Source organism: Bemisia tabaci, chromosome 3 (genome assembly GCF_918797505.1).
Source record: "Bemisia tabaci chromosome 3, PGI_BMITA_v3".
In the NCBI taxonomy this organism is placed as follows: Eukaryota; Metazoa; Arthropoda; class Insecta; order Hemiptera; family Aleyrodidae; genus Bemisia; species Bemisia tabaci.
In genome coordinates, this window is record NC_092795.1 from 30,424,275 (window position 1) to 30,439,615 (window position 15,341).

The 15,341-nt window shown below is 39.0% G+C and overlaps 2 protein-coding genes across 3 annotated transcripts in view; one reads left to right on the top strand and one right to left on the bottom strand.

The window, feature by feature from the left end:
- The window catches only part of Grip (Glutamate receptor interacting protein), a 36,491-nt gene extending 35,853 nt beyond the window's left edge, over nt 1-638 (top strand). Inside the window, exon 18 of the mRNA XM_019040332.2 lies at nt 166-638. The gene's annotated coding sequence lies outside the window, so the exon portion shown is untranslated. The remainder of the gene's footprint in view (nt 1-165) is intronic.
- A 2,896-nt stretch (nt 639-3,534) lies between these two features.
- LOC109029739 (UDP-glycosyltransferase UGT4) lies at nt 3,535-14,122 on the bottom strand. 2 transcript variants are annotated; one of them, XM_019040334.2, is made up of 8 exons: nt 14,003-14,122; nt 12,635-12,834; nt 10,796-10,989; nt 8,062-8,307; nt 7,186-7,420; nt 5,871-6,102; nt 4,687-4,909; nt 3,535-3,824 (listed from the first exon to the last, which is right to left on the bottom strand). In XM_019040334.2, exons 2-8 carry the CDS (start codon nt 12,809-12,811, stop codon nt 3,542-3,544), a joined length of 1,590 nt encoding a protein of 529 aa, XP_018895879.2. In that variant the 5' UTR covers nt 12,812-12,834; nt 14,003-14,122; the 3' UTR covers nt 3,535-3,541. The 2 variants fall into 2 exon arrangements, with proteins under 2 accessions (XP_018895879.2, XP_018895878.2); XM_019040333.2 differs by lacking the exon at nt 14,003-14,122 and adding an exon at nt 13,649-13,972.
- Between the last annotated feature and the right edge of the window lie 1,219 nt (nt 14,123-15,341).

A 15,341-nucleotide genomic window follows, 5' to 3' on the forward strand; every position in this document is an offset into this window, starting at 1 on the left:
AATGCATTTCTCGAAAGACTCGAGCTGATGCTGAATTCTGAGCAGAAAAGGTACGATACGAGATGTTAAAAAGTTTAAGACCGTCATCACACTCTACAATAAATTTTGAAACTCATATGCTCGTAACAGTATTTTTACGATAAACCAAGTAATTTCTGATTCCAGAAACGGAATTTGACGATGTCCAAGCTGTTATTTGTTGTCACAATTATGCAGGCTACTTTTTACGTCACGGAAGCAGATGTAGAGTTTATCGATGATATTAACTGGCACACAACACCAAAAATACAGATAGGACGAAGAAAAATAGCTAACAAGAAGAATTCATTGTTTCTGGGAATGATGTTGGAAAATGATCAGTGAGTATTTTTTCTCTGTCACAAGGAATTAAAGATGAAATTTTATTTACTGTTCGGATGACTTCAACTAGAACCAGCCTAAGTGCGCATCCACGTTGCATAATTTATTCTTCTCAAATTGTTTTCCTATAATGAACCAAGGGAGATAATGCCTTGAATATTTTTGGGTTTTCTTCTAACAAAGAAATATAATCTCATTTAAAGACTGTGTGTTGCTTATAGTTTCCCATTCAAAAAATGAAACAAGAGAGAAAATTAAACTATATGCATATTGCTATAGATTGTGTTGAATCCGTCCACATACCAATGGTAAAATTTACAACCCGACATGTTTTTAGCAGTCATTTCAAACATGACAAAATTTCGTTACTTTTAAATCTTTGTACAAAAACTTGAGCTCTCACGAATCGTTTAAATGTATTGCACAGAATTGTGTGAATAACTTGATTCTTAATTGACTTAATTGAGACATTTTTATGGTAAGAAGTCCTTTTGCTAACATCGTTTCACACATTCTGACATTGACACTAGGTGGCTATCTTATCTGGCTGGAAATTTATGGGAGACAGAGTCGACTGCGGGGAGTATATAAGACTCCGCTCTTCGATATTCCGCCTTCAATTTTCGAGGCAGACCAAATAACATACTCCTTGCTACAGATTTTCCCCATATAAGAGTAATAAATAGCGTGATCTTCACATTTTGCGTCTGGGTAAATTGTAGGGACCAAAAGTCAACCTCACGATTATGATGTTAACTCTTTTCCCCTCATCTGTGAGATCGATAATGAATTAATAAATGAGTAATATAAAAAGAATGACCCACCCTCAAGTTTTTCAGAGAAGCTGCCCTGGTAAAAATTGACGATAAGAGCTGCGTTAAAAAATACCATAGGAATTATTATAGCCGGCTAAAGAAGGCTACAGAAAATCATATAGCTGGCTGTAGAATGCGGAGAAAATCATACGGCCATCATTACGGCCGAAAATCATACGGAACCACCTTAATATTTACAAAATACACGTTATATTTTCCCATAATAAATATTTTTTTCATCAATTAAAACGAGAATAATCCATACAGGATGTGCAAACATTTCAAAATCATGAGTTGAATAACGCTGACTCCGCCAGATTAAATATTAGAGGCTAACACAAAGCGGAGCGGCGACGCACTGGCGCCTACAAACCTAACAGGGATACTTCACGCATTGCGCAACGCGTGAAGTATCCCTGTTAGGTTTGTAGGCGCCAATGCGCGTTCAGCGCTGGCTGCCCGCCCGCCGCGCCGCGCCGCAGCGTACCGCGGCGCTTGAAGCAACTATTTCACACCAGAGGTATTGCACAGTATCATACGAAATTGAAGGCGCTCCAACATCTTAGGAATGTCAGGCATCCTTCAAAAGAACGGAGCTTTCCTCGCAAAATAAATCAAAATACTGTGGCCCAAAAAGAGAGCAGTGGTCCAAAAACTCACTAAGTCCTAGAATCCATAATTAGTGACGTTTAGCATACACTTTATCGCCTGGCTGTGAGTTGCTTAATCGCCATCGGCTATAAAAGGCTATAAGAAATTGTGTACCCGGCTATAGAAGCTATTGGAAATCTTACAGCCGGTCGTAGGTCTATGGTATTTTGGAACACAGATTCTACTGCCAATTTTTACCAGGGTGCAGTGATCCTCTGATGTATTCTCAAACAATAATTTTGCAAGAGGGAATTAGTATTTCTAGCTAATGCGAATGTAATTGCCTAACTATTTTGGGTTACTAGAAGCACATTATGCTGTTTCTAAAATAAGTCAGAAATAATGGCCCTTCGTAGCAAAATGACGTATTCCCATTTTGATTCAATTCAATATCAGCTATAATTTGTTCGTTTCAGCTTAATTTCCGAGATTGAAGTGGATAAGCCATTGGAAATAAACGAAGTCATAGAGCACACAGTTCAAGTCCCAGCGAAAAACGAGACCAACGAAAAATTGATCAACTTCATAGCGGCGATTGACTGTAATTACGATGCAGAGGGGCAACCACCCCAGTTGCTGAGCGGTGGCATCAACCAAACCCACGCGACGATCCTTCTGAGATCCTCAAAAGGGAAGGCTCTTGACTATCTCATCCATGTCAGAGGCCTAAACCCGGGAGACCCCTGGATGGGACCGAGAAATCGTACGAGAAAACGGAAAAATTACACGAGCAAACTAAAAATAAAAATAACAACTCCGTTATCGACGACGTGACTAAATACGTGATTCCTTTTTTGAAATTTGGCTTTCCAAAATAAATGACTATATCCACGCAGAGAATAGAGTTTAGCCCCGAGAAACTCAAAATTTAGATACTGGTAACCACTGCTGAGAAAAATGTTCTCCGAAGACTTTAAAAGACTGGGAGTAACGATAGTTTTAAGTTTGCAACTTTGAAAACGTCAGCAGTGTAAGTTATTTGAAGTTTTAACCCTCCATTTCACAGGCTCAAAACTGTAGTATCGAAAGTGTGAATGTCTGTCCACTATCAGTCCCAAAACGAACTAAACCTCTCGCGACTCAGTGATAAAAAATAGTGTCTTCTGTTAGCATAGGTGGATCCAAACACTTTTAACCGGGGAAGGGGGCGGAAGGGGGGTCCTGGGGATTCCCCAGATAATTGTCGAAATTTCAAAGCATCCAAAATGCGGTTTGAGTCAATATCATAAAGCATTGATAATTACCAAATATAAGCGCCCTTTCTTCCTCACGGAGAAAAAAACTTCGTGCATGGGACCCGAGGTTGACGTCATATTATGGATCTCTGAAGTTTCCGGATCACGCATCCTTGAGGTCCAGCTGCCGAAGTTCGGGTCAGACATCTGAAGTACTTCGGTATATACCGAAGGGTTCGGGTCACACATCTGAATAACTCGGGTACATAAAAAGTACTTCAGGTGTCTAAACTTCAGCAGCTGGACTTCAAGTTTTCGGGTGCGTAATCCGAAAACTTCAGAGATCCATATGACCTCAACTTCGGGTTCCACGCTCGAAGTTTTTTTCTCCGTGCTCTTTCCTCCGTCCCTTCCTTATTTCTTCCCTTTTGCTTCCGCCTTTTTTTCGGGGCGCACTCCCCCTACCCCCTTTTTTGGATCCGCCTATGACCGTTGGGTACTGCTGGCAGGTAGGAAAAGACTCAACACAGTAATTAGGGCTTAAGACTTTTTAATTTTCGTGCTGGAGGATTGCGCTATAGCTGAAACTAAACGCCTGAGGACTGAAATACCGACGACAGCAACGACGAGGCCGACAGCCAGGATGACGGAGAGAATATCGAGACAAAGGTACTCGAAGACGGTTGCGTCGGCCGTTGATGGTCTCAGGTGGGCTGCCCCTCCGTGGCGGGCCACGTGCTCCACCCAGAACACGCCGCGTTCCACCGAGTGCGGCGTGAAATCCCGCGAGATCAACGAGTGACGCGTCATGTTCGCTGCATAACTAAACAAACAAACCAAAGCAAAAATAATATCAGGCAGACATCGATGAATGTATTTTAGAATTGCTTCTTACGCGATTAAATCTATTTGTGACCGTCCATGGGGAGAAAAGTACCCGGATCGGGCTCCTTGTCATTAATGCCAGGATCAAATAAAATATAAGAAGGAACTTCGGTTTTGATACTGTAATATGAGTACGACAATCATCAATAGAATTCTGGAGGCATTGGCCATATTAATGGTGGATGCAACGAGGATACCGGTTCTCTTTACCTAACAGTATCACTGTGTCATCAGTTAAGTAGCCTTAAGATAGAATTTTTTTAGTTTTTTCCCCCATGGACGATTAATCTACGAATATTTCAAATAGAAAGAGGGTCCGATTTTTTAGCTGTAACTGAAAATTCTAAGAGGAAATATTCGTAGATTTTGACTATGACAAGAATCAATATTTTAGAATTAAATTTAGAAAAAAATAGCTTTATAGAAATGATTAGATTTAAAAAAACTGTAGTTTTTTAGATTTAGATATTACAGATTAAATTACGAATAAGATTTTTTGTAAGATTGGGAGAAAAGTTCCCGAAAATTGTCTCAAAAAATTTGCATTTTATCACAGTAAAATTGGCAACGTCCAAAGGCTTTTATAGCGTTCTTCCTTAGCATGGCAGGATTGTAGTGCTGATTGAGCACTTACCACACGTTCTGCCTGCTTTTGTCACACAGACTTAGTTTCTGCCGAAAATGAAAGTTTTGCAAAGAGGAGAGGTTCGTCTGAAATATAGGTTTGAGCGATAAGTATCCTTGAGGTATAAATGTCGTAAATGGACTTCCTTTCAAAATTTCAAACATATTCTTCGTACCTTTTCGTGAAGAGAACTTCCTCAAAGACGCTTTTGACCTTTTCGAAGGAGCCCAGCTCTTGTGGTCGGAGCCTTGCTCCGATCCCTGCATCAACCATTTTCGCTACGATCGATTCTTGGTCGGCGAAGTAGGGTACCCCCACAGTGGGCACACCGTAGTGAACAGCCTCCTGAAAACTCTGCAGTCCGCCTTGCGTCACGAATACCTTCACTTTCGGGTGCGCTGCAAACATTTTACCCATGATCAAAACACTTGAAAAATTATTATCCAATATACACCTTGATGTAGCATAAAATCAACGTACCATACCATATTATCGGTTGAATACCATGTTAGTGTAATGGATCACTAAAAAGGATGAGAAATAAATTACTTGGTTTTTAACAAAATCTCAAGATCAATTAAAAATTGAACGGTCGTATATTGCCAAAAAAGGTTTTGGAATGGGTCCTTCCTGGTAGACGTCATATAGAGGGTGCTCAGCTGAAATGTGAATAGATAGTTTGAAAAAAAAAGATATGGAGATGGTAGCTTCCAGAGGATCTCTATCTTGAAAGAATCCAGCGGCGGTTTGGTGTCGCAGAGCACCCTAGTGCATTTAAAAAGCAACTACTACATGATTGAATATTTAAGTATTTTCAAATAGGATAATTCTTTCCGCCGAGGAACATTTGTAGACAGCCCGGAGGACCGCTATACCATCTTCCAATTTTTCATCACATATCAAAGTTATGGAAACAGCTAGAAATTATGTCTTCTTGCGAATCAACGTGCAAATAAAAACGATTTTACTCACCCATAAAACATCATTTTAATACCTGCGGTTGCGTTATTTTATGAGGGGTGATGGTTATTTTCAGTGCTGGTGAATTTAATTTTTAATCAATAATTGTGATTGAAATTGATAGATTTATGGGAATTTTCAAAGTCATACTTTTTCTCCTCCCCTCCAAACAAATAACTATCCTCACAATTTATAGCTGAGAGGACACTTTTGAGTGTTTGCGATAAAAAAAATAAATGTATAAAAGCCTCTCGTTGAAGTTGGCGGCACTGCTTCCCCGCCACTTAAATCCATTATAAATCTCGGTTCCTGATAAGGAATCAATTGTTCCCCATATATTAAAATGCAGGAAAAACAAATTTTGCCAAGTTTTAAGACTCTCCACTGTCAGCTACGTACCTAAAACACTTTGTTGTGGAAGCCACTTCTGAGCGAGTATATTGTCCGACTGTCCAGGAATCTTTCCGTCCAACTCCCATTTCCATAACACTCTGTAACCAGAGGGTAGATCTTTAAAAACTCGAAGGAGGTTTGATCGTACGTCCAGGGGTAAGGATTTACTCTTCATGTTGCTCCCGAGACTAAAGTATATTACCCCGTCTGCTGCTCCGTCTAGCCATTCTTGCAAATTCTGGAAAGATTTGTGCATATTTAATGAGATTCAGACAGGAGAAAATTACATTATCTATGTATCCCCCAAGAACATTTGACATTAAAAATAGAAGGAGAAAAATGTGTGACCTTCATAGAAGAAAATAGCTGTACAAACTAAAAATTAATGTTGATTGCAGTAAATGAAAAATTCCACTAATGTTTTAATCGCTTTTAGGACGCTTTTGGGAAATTTAGTCATATTATATGGGAGGAATATGTCTAGAACACCGAAAAACTACAAAAATAAAATCAAAGCTCTTTCTGTTGGTATCTCAGTTTTGGCAAACGAACGAATTTGACAAGTTTCAATTGTCATACCATTAGCACCTTTTAGATGGACCTCTTCCTGCTTCGCAGTTGTCCGTATTGCATAAACAATAATTCGAAGGCGCGCAACGTTCCTTCTACGCTCACCGTGCCACACCTGAAACGCGTGTGATCGGGTTGTATCAATGTGAGAATGTTGTTTCGATGACTCAGTAGAAAATGCGTCTTTACGTACGTCGTTTTTCTTGTCATGGCGTCTGATGCAACGTAACAAGTGCGCATTTTATTCTTCACTGGTTGACGTGAGCAAATAGATTAATAGGTGCTGGTATATAGATAACGTCCATTACAGTATTTTTAGTGTAATTTCAGAAAGAAATGCATTATTTTGAGGATAAATTTCTCCGATAATATCGACGTTTGAAGATATTTTATGATTTTTCACAAGTCCAAAATCTTAAACGACTCTTAATACACGGCTCTATTACTGGAAACTATTCTAGGGCAGAACTTGCTCATTCAGTCTCTCCCGTATCTATTTCATCGTGACTCTAGTATAGAGAACATCGAACCACCCCACCGCAGAAAGTTCAACCTATATTCATGCGGCGATTGGACAGCATCAATTAGTCAGAGTTATACGGTGGAGATTTATCTCATTACATGCGTCATCTTTTAAAGAAGACTTATTTTCGTCTATTTACTCCTGCAGACAGGTGATTTTAAGAACGTTTGAATGGACCAGAATCCTCTCTTCTAAACACGAACAAATTGATGGGGGTCTCTTCTATACCTGGGGTAATTTCTCGGGGTTGCGGATGTGCATAGGGCCCAACTCGATGACATTGGGTGCCAGCTGTCGAGGGTAGTAGTACAGCATGTTGGTTGAGAGCATGGCTAAACTTGCATTGCTCCAACAACCGTCTATCAAAGCTGTAGCCGCAGGACCGTAGTTTTCGGAGAAAAATTCACGAGCCCTCTGTTCTGCGTTCGTTTTGTACGTTGAGAGCATAACATAGATCGAGTACCTGAAAGAAGCAATGTTTACTGTAAATTGTATTTATTTATTTATTCTTTTAGAAATGACATGTGCGTTTGCAGGGACTCGTGATGGCATGCCTATGCATTAATGCGTGTAATTTTGATGTGGAATACACAGTAAAAGTCATCAACTGATTTGATCCATATTACGATCAATTTGGAAACTGCGGGTCACAATTTATTCCAGACCTGAGTTGGTTCCACAAAAAGAATGATTTCAGCTTAAACCCATCTTTAAGCCAGTACGTATAAAGGTTTGAGTAAAATATTCCTTTAAGGGTTAGTATTGCAGGAGCACCACGGTGGGGGTGGGATTGCCTAAGAATTTCTGATTAACAATGTTGATAAATTCCAGTGAATTTTTAAATGGTTTTCTAAGTGCACCCCCTTTGGCCTGGCTCTGATGCGTAAGAGAGGGGAGAATAAAAATAAAGAAATGAGCATCTGGACCTATTATAGAATTACAACCCCAAACTCCTCAGAGTTATTATTTCGAGCTGTAGTTCTTAAACCAAATTCAGGATGTAAATTTCTTTGGTCCAAGGTATGCCAAAAAATCTGGGGGGAAAGTTTCCAAACGCAGCGTCCTTAAATCTTTCGTTGAAAAATTTGAAAAGCACATACCTACCAGTTATCAATTTTCTGCCAGAGTGTCATGCGGTCTGTATAGGGATCCATAATCGATGGGACGTACGATAAGTGGACCGTACTCCCGAGGAAATTCTCGTTGAGATAATCTATGGACAATGTTGACATCGTAATGATTGGTTTCCCGTTCTCGCCATTCAGATATCTGGACATGGCACATGTGAATGGCATAAAGAACGCCTCAGTTATGATGACGTCGAATTTGATGTTTTCATCTTTGACTCGCCTGTAAAAAAAAGGGCTCTCATAATAAAAAAGCTATAAAACATCACAGGACGCTAGTTTAATGATTTTATAAATTTGGATATTTGTCAGGATCGCGATTACCTATTATTATTATTATTATTTTTTTTTTTTTTTTTTTTTTTTTTTTTTTTTTTTTTTTTTTTTTGTAACTCAGAAGAGGGAACACTTCCGGCACAAGTATTACTGACGGGCCACAGGCCAAAGTCAGTAACACATACTATCTTGCTTGAAAAAAAGGGTAAACGTTATTTTAAAGTAAAATTTAAAAAAAAAAAAAAAAAAAAAAAAAAAAAAAAAAAAAAAAAAAAAAAAAAAAAAAAAAATTAAAAAAATTAAATTTTAAGCGAAATCAAAAAAATTATTCGATATTAAGAAACGACCTGACAATACTTGACGTGCTTATAACGACGGACTTCTGCATTGAATGAAGCAGGTAACTGTTTATTCCGAGGTCTCGAAGATGTTGAACTAAACTTTTTGGAACTATCCCCGTTACTGACATTATCAGGGGCTTGATACAAACAATATTCAGGTTCCATAATCGCTTCATTTCTGCAGCTAAGGGCAGATATTTTACCATCTTTTCCTGATACTTCAGCTCCAAGTTATGATTATTAGGGATGCTAATATCAATGATGTAAGCGGTGCGATCTCGCTTATCAACAAGCACTATGTCCGGTCTGTTTGCCATGATGGTTTTATCGGTTAGGATCGGGTTATCCCAACAGAGCCGGAAGCGCTGATTCTCCAGGACCGTGGCTGGGCAATATTTGTAGTAGGGTTCAGCAGTATCACATAGTTCTCGATCGTTGGCCAGCGCTAGATGTATAATTTTAGCCATGTTGTTATGCCGCTCGGTATATTCCTTCCCTGCAAGCAATGCGCAACCAGATGTAATGTGATCTATTGTCTCGGATGCAGCATTACACTTCCTACACTTATCGCTCTCGATCTTCTCCTTCAGTATATATCTCTTGTAATTCCTGGTACTGATCACTTGGTCTTGTATTGCGAGAACAAATCCTTCCGTTTCTGGATACAGCTGCCCTTTCGATAACCACAAGAAAGACTTTCTTCACTAACATGATCCTGCGCAACTGAATGATAAAAGCGTCCATGCAGCGGCTTGGAGGCCCATGCCTCCAACTGGCCAGCAACTGGGTCTGAGGGTTGTTCTTCATTCAGATCGTGACAAGCGAGGCGCAAAGGCGTGTAGGATTTATCTATGGCATTTACTGCAGCGTGCAAAGTGCTGTCGTTTCTACTGAGGAAGTAATTTCGCAGGTTACGGACTTGGCTGTGGCAGACCTCCTTCACATCAAGGATACCTCTTCCCCCCTGTTTGCGGGGGATGTGTATTCTCTCCTTCGCGGCTCTTGGGTGATGCTTATTCCACTTGGTCATCAAGGTTCTGACTTTCCTATTAAGCCCCTCAAGCTCCGTGTCAGACCATGGGACAACGCCAAATGAGTACGCTAACGCAGGAATGGCGAAGGTGTTGATTGCCTTGGTCGTTATTATATTATTATTATATTATTATTATTATTAATTATTATTATTATTACGAATTGTATAATTGTTCATATTTTGCACTAAAGCGTTTTTTGACAAAAATTTTAGAGGAAGCAGAATTGACACGAAAAGATCTCGGTGGCCGGTGGTTATGTAAATTATTACTTCGCCTTCAATTTTTAAAGAAGGCCAAATAATTGCCTCTGTGTTGCAACTTGAGGACATGCATGTGTCATTTGTCGCCCACAAATCTTGCTTCGCTAATAAATTTCACTCTAAACTTTCATTTGGACGGTACTAAAGAGAATTAACCATAATATACACTTGACGTTGCTTAATTATCTCCATGTTGTATTTTTTAAAACAAAAAACTGAATCAATTAATAAAACAAAATACAACTTTATGGCCTCTGTTTCTGTTGAAACAGAACTGTATCGAGCCTCTTACAACTTTTATTTGCCTGGTTCTATCACATATCATTAGGTATCATGGTATGGTTTTTTTGCTAATACATTTATTTACAGATGCCTTATATGCCATACCACATCGATGGCGAGAGTGCGAAACCTCGTATCTTCATCGCGGTGTTTCAAAATTTCCGCTCCAATTTCATTTTTTTCGAAGAAATACAAGACCACCTTATGGCTGAAATTTTTCAAAAAACATTCTGCTCACAAAGAGGAAAACTCACGGAATTTTTCAAGAAAAGATTAAATTCCAAAGAGACAGCAAAGTATGATAGGAAGTCTGCAATGTCGCAAACGGAAATACGTCGTTTCGCACTTCGGCCATCGAAATTTAAAATAATGTAAAATTGCTGTGGCTATATAACAAATACGGCACGATGTAATTTTACACCCGAATTACAAGCTATACTATTTTTTATGGAAACAACGTATATGAATAAAATACAATGTTAAATTATCAAATCCTAAGTTTGAGTGAAATATCGTACCTTTGAAAGTCCAGAAATTCTTTCATCTTGAATTGATGCACTGGGATGTTGGCAAACGACTGCGCTTCTTTCCAAAATTCCCACTTGTCCCATTGTTTCTGCAAATTTATACCTCCCTCATTTTTTCCCTCCTCTCGTTGCAGCAACCAGTATGAGTCAGAAAGATTCACGAAGGTGTAATTATTCTCCAGCCCCTGTTTCAAAAGTGAAGTTTGTCGTCAACTGCATTCTTAGAAACATGGACCGAATAAATCAGAAAGATGCCGATACACATTTTGAAAATATTTGAGTCTAGACTATTTATTTGCCGTTGAATGGCCATACACATTCTCCTGTTAGAAATTCAAAGTCGAGAGCGAATCAGTGGCGTGGCGTGCTTTGCAATTTATCGATTGATCTGCCATTTAAACCGATGGAAAGGAATCGATTAACAGTGTGTCCGCAACAAACACCTTCATAATCGATTATTCACTATAGCTTCCAATGGGGAGATATAGATAATCGATCATTCACGCTTCGCCACTGGAGCAAATATTCAGATCGTAAAAGAAGGAGTTTAAATGTTTGGTGACGCTTAGTACCATGTAGGAACATAAGAAGTTCAAAGGTCCAGAGTTCAGAACAAGTGAACTCTGAAACTATCTGAAAACTATTGAAAGACTGCATGGGAACCCTGGTAAAAATTGGTAGTAGAATCTGTGTTCCAAAATATCATAGACCTAAAGCCGGCTGTAAGATTTCCAATAGCTTCTGTAGCCGACTGTACAATTTCTTTTAGCCTTTTATAGCCGATGGCGATTAAGCAATAGCCAGGCGATAAAGTGTATGCTAAATGTTACTAATTACGGATGCTAGGACTTAGTGAATTTTTGGACTACCGCCCTATTTTTGGGCCGTAGTATCTTGATTTATTTTGCGCGGAAAGCTCCGTACTTTTGGAGAATGCCATTCCGTATATGTTGGGGCGCCTTCAATTTTGTATGATACTGTGCAATACCTCTGGAGGGAAATAGTTGCTTCAAGCGCCGTAGCACGCTGCGGCGCGGCGGACGGGCAGCCTGCGCGAAAAGCGCATTAGCGCCTTCAAACCTAACAGGGATACTTCACGCATTGCGCAATGCGTGAGGTATCCCTGTTAGGTTTGTAGGCGCTAGTGCGCGCTTATCGCTAGCATCACGCCGCTCCGCCCTGTGTTAGGCTCCAATATATGTATAATCTCGCGGAGTCAGCGTTTTTCAACTTGATTTTGAAATGTTTGCACATCCTGTATGGATTATTCTCATTTTAATTCATGAAAAAAAAATATGAATTAAAGGAAAATATAATGTGTGTTTTGTAAATATTATGGTGGTTCCGTATCAAACTTAATGATTTCCAAAGCACACGAGTTTCTACAAAATTTCTTAGAGCCTTTCATTTCATAGCCGATGGCGATAAAGTGTAAAGCCCAGCGATAGGAACTATAGCCCGGCTGTATACTTTTTTATCGATTCGTATAGCCTGGCTATATGATTTGCTCCGCTTTCTACAGCCAGCTATATGATTTTCTTTTGCCTTCTTTAGCCGGCTTTAAGAATTCCTATGGTATTTTGAAACGCAGCTCCTCTCGCCAATTTTTACCAGGGTATAATTGTAATAAAGTCGATTTTCTGTTCATAAAATATCTTTACCATTTATGTGATTTTAGGCTTTGAGGATAAAAATTTAACCCTTTATTCTCAGGTAAGACTCGTCTGTCTGCCTTAATTTTTACCGGGAGTTCCACTTCTTTGCCCATTATATCCCATTTTTTCTCTAAAATTGCTAACGTTAGCTACATGATGGACATTAGATGCTTACCGGAACTACATTCGGACTGACAACGAAAAGTTCGTGACCTCTTTTTATAAGCGCCTCGGTGAGGACCATTGCTGGTTGCTGGTGACTGAAGGATGGCGTCGGGAAAAAAATCAAGATCTTGTAACCCTCAGTAGCGTACCCACATAGTAGGAGGACCAAAGTTGATATCGCAAACATTTTGCTATAAAATATCTTCCCGGCTGCTCAGAAAATAAACGATGTTTTAAAACAAGATGCTACCAAAAAAGAGTTAAGTAGTTAGTGGTTAGTTATTTTATTTAGACGTATCACTATAAGCGATTACTTATATATTTGTGTTTCATTGAGCCGTAGATTACATTGCAAATGATCGGTTGAGCTCAGAATTTTTAATAAAGTTTACAATTTACCATAGTAATTTTCGTTTTTAGTTAGAAACTAATTCATTTTTATTATTATCAATAATATACCTCTTTTTGGTTTTAACTAAATCTGCACGAAGGCACAAAGGCCTTAATTATTAAGCCGAAATTAATTGTACCTAAACTTTTTACTTCTGTACAATTTTTTTTGGTTATTCAGTTTTTGCTACATTAAAGCAACTTTACTCGGACGTTGCTTTTGTATCAGTTGGCAATGCTGCCCCACAGTTTAATTGCGAAATTGCATCTTATTTTTGGAAAAACAAGCTTCTCAACAGTGTTAGCTCACTTTTCACGTGCGAAAACTAAATGTCAGCTATGCATTGTTATACTTTAAAGTGTTGAAATACTGTTTTACGCTGAGAATTTTGTTTTAAACATTTACGAGTAATACTGCTGGGAATAAACACCTTTCCACTAAAAAGAATTTATATCAAGTCGCAAAACATAAGGGCTGAGATTATACGTTGTTTAATGTCCCATTTTATTTAATTAGACATGTTTATAATTAATTTTAATATTTTTCCCTTTATTCAATATTAATATCTTCAATTTTAGTTTTAACTTTTAGCGCCGTTTTGCAAATAAAATTTATACGTGAAAAATTACTCACCCGTCTTCACACCTAAAAAAAGGAGAAGAAAAAAATTTAACTGATCTTTTCAGGTTTCTGTCGAACCTTTGCTGTGAATCATCGACACTTAGTCTTCCCGCACCCGTGACATTAAACAAAGAGGGTTTTCTTCATTGGCTCTCCAAAATGTGTCTGCACTAGACACGCACCAGCACTTCCGCATTAAAATTTCGGATAGACTTTTGAGACTGATAACACAAGACCAAGCTCAGGAGGAAGGCGCCAACCTGGCCTTGGGCTCGCTCGAAGAAAAAATGTATAGGAACTGCGGACAGGATATAATAATATAATTGTTGACGGATTGCTCGAGTGTTGGGTGCAACTGCCGCTTACCTTGAACGATGAACGTGCAGCTCACGTTTCAGGCTCTCGGCGGGGAGTAACTCGATGAGGTGCCGTCATTAATTCGCGTTTCATTTAAATACGCGGCTCCCACCATTAAAACTAATTTACGCCTCTTCGCTTCAAGATGGTCCGCGAGGTACAACGCACGACAATTTTCATTTATACAAATCAGGGAAGAGCTATTCATATTTATCTATTGAGTGCGGAGATTTGGACTCTCATTCTAACCCCCTCCCCTCCCCCTCCCCACGCCCCTTTAACGTAAAGATTTGGATGCCCTCGAAATCAAATCATACTGCCGCATGCCCCCAAATCGGAGCCAAGGTGCAAAACCGCGTATATCCACTGCGGTGTTTCAAAATTCCATTCCAATTTTGAAGTTTTAAGAAATTCCGTCGAACAGTTTTCCAGAGAAAAATAATAAAGTATGACAGGGGATCTGCGACGTTACAATTGGAGATATGTGGTTTTGCATACAAGCAATCAAAATGCTGCTTCTGAGGGAATATTTTCACTAGTAATTCATTATTAGAATCCACGGAAAATAAGTTTATGCCCCTTTAGATTGCGACAGAAGATCTGTCAGCTTGCTTCTTGCATTTACTTCACATGAAAAAGTGACGTCAGAGGATTCTCTGTCGCAATCTAGGAGTGCGTAAACTTATTTAGCGATGACTCTATGAGAGTGAATGCATGTATGCATTTCATTGAAATTTTTACTGACTCACATCGATGCGTTGGGCGTAATAAAGGCACTCCTCGGTTGAGGTGTCTCAGATTCTCCGTCGCTGATTTATCACTTAGAGAAGAATCTCGTGCGTGATTTTACGCTATGGGACATTGTAGAATCGTGAAAAATATTCAGTGACCAATTAATAAACCAAATTAATAATTATTATTTAATCAATATATCGACGGTGTAAGTCGGCAATCACATAAATCGGTTTGCGACGTCGCAGACTTCCTGTCATACTATATTTTTTAAACGGATAACTACTCAACGGCAATTTTTTACAACTGCAGTGATTTTTCTTCTCTGCGCGAAGAAAATTGAGGCACTGGATGCGAAAAGGGCACTTCTCGGTTACAGTGTTTCAGATTCTCCTCTAATTCATTCATTGTAAGGAAAGTGAACGCATCCATTTCACTAAAAATTTCACTGAATATTCCTTATGATTCCGCAATTTTCTATGGAAAAAATTCTCGCAAAATCACCCATTAAATTCTTCCCCAAGGCGAGGGATTAATTAGCAACAGAGATTCTGAAACACTGCAATCGAGAAGTGCCCTTTCCGCATCCAGTGCCTCAAGTCTTCAAAAACTTCAA

What these genes read in the sequence shown, in the direction of transcription:
- LOC109029739 (XM_019040334.2), bottom strand. Translation starts at nt 12,811, where the DNA reads ATGTTTGCGATATCAACTTTGGTCCTCCTACTATGTGGGTACGCTACT. An exon ending in GAATTTCTGGACTTTCAAAG is followed by an intron (nt 8,308 to 10,795) that starts GTACGATATTTC and finishes TTTTTTTTACAG; the next exon opens with GCGAGTCAAAGATGAAAACA. An exon ending in ACCCCGAGAAATTACCCCAG is followed by an intron (nt 6,103 to 7,185) that starts GTATAGAAGAGA and finishes AAATCTTTCCAG; the next exon opens with AATTTGCAAGAATGGCTAGA.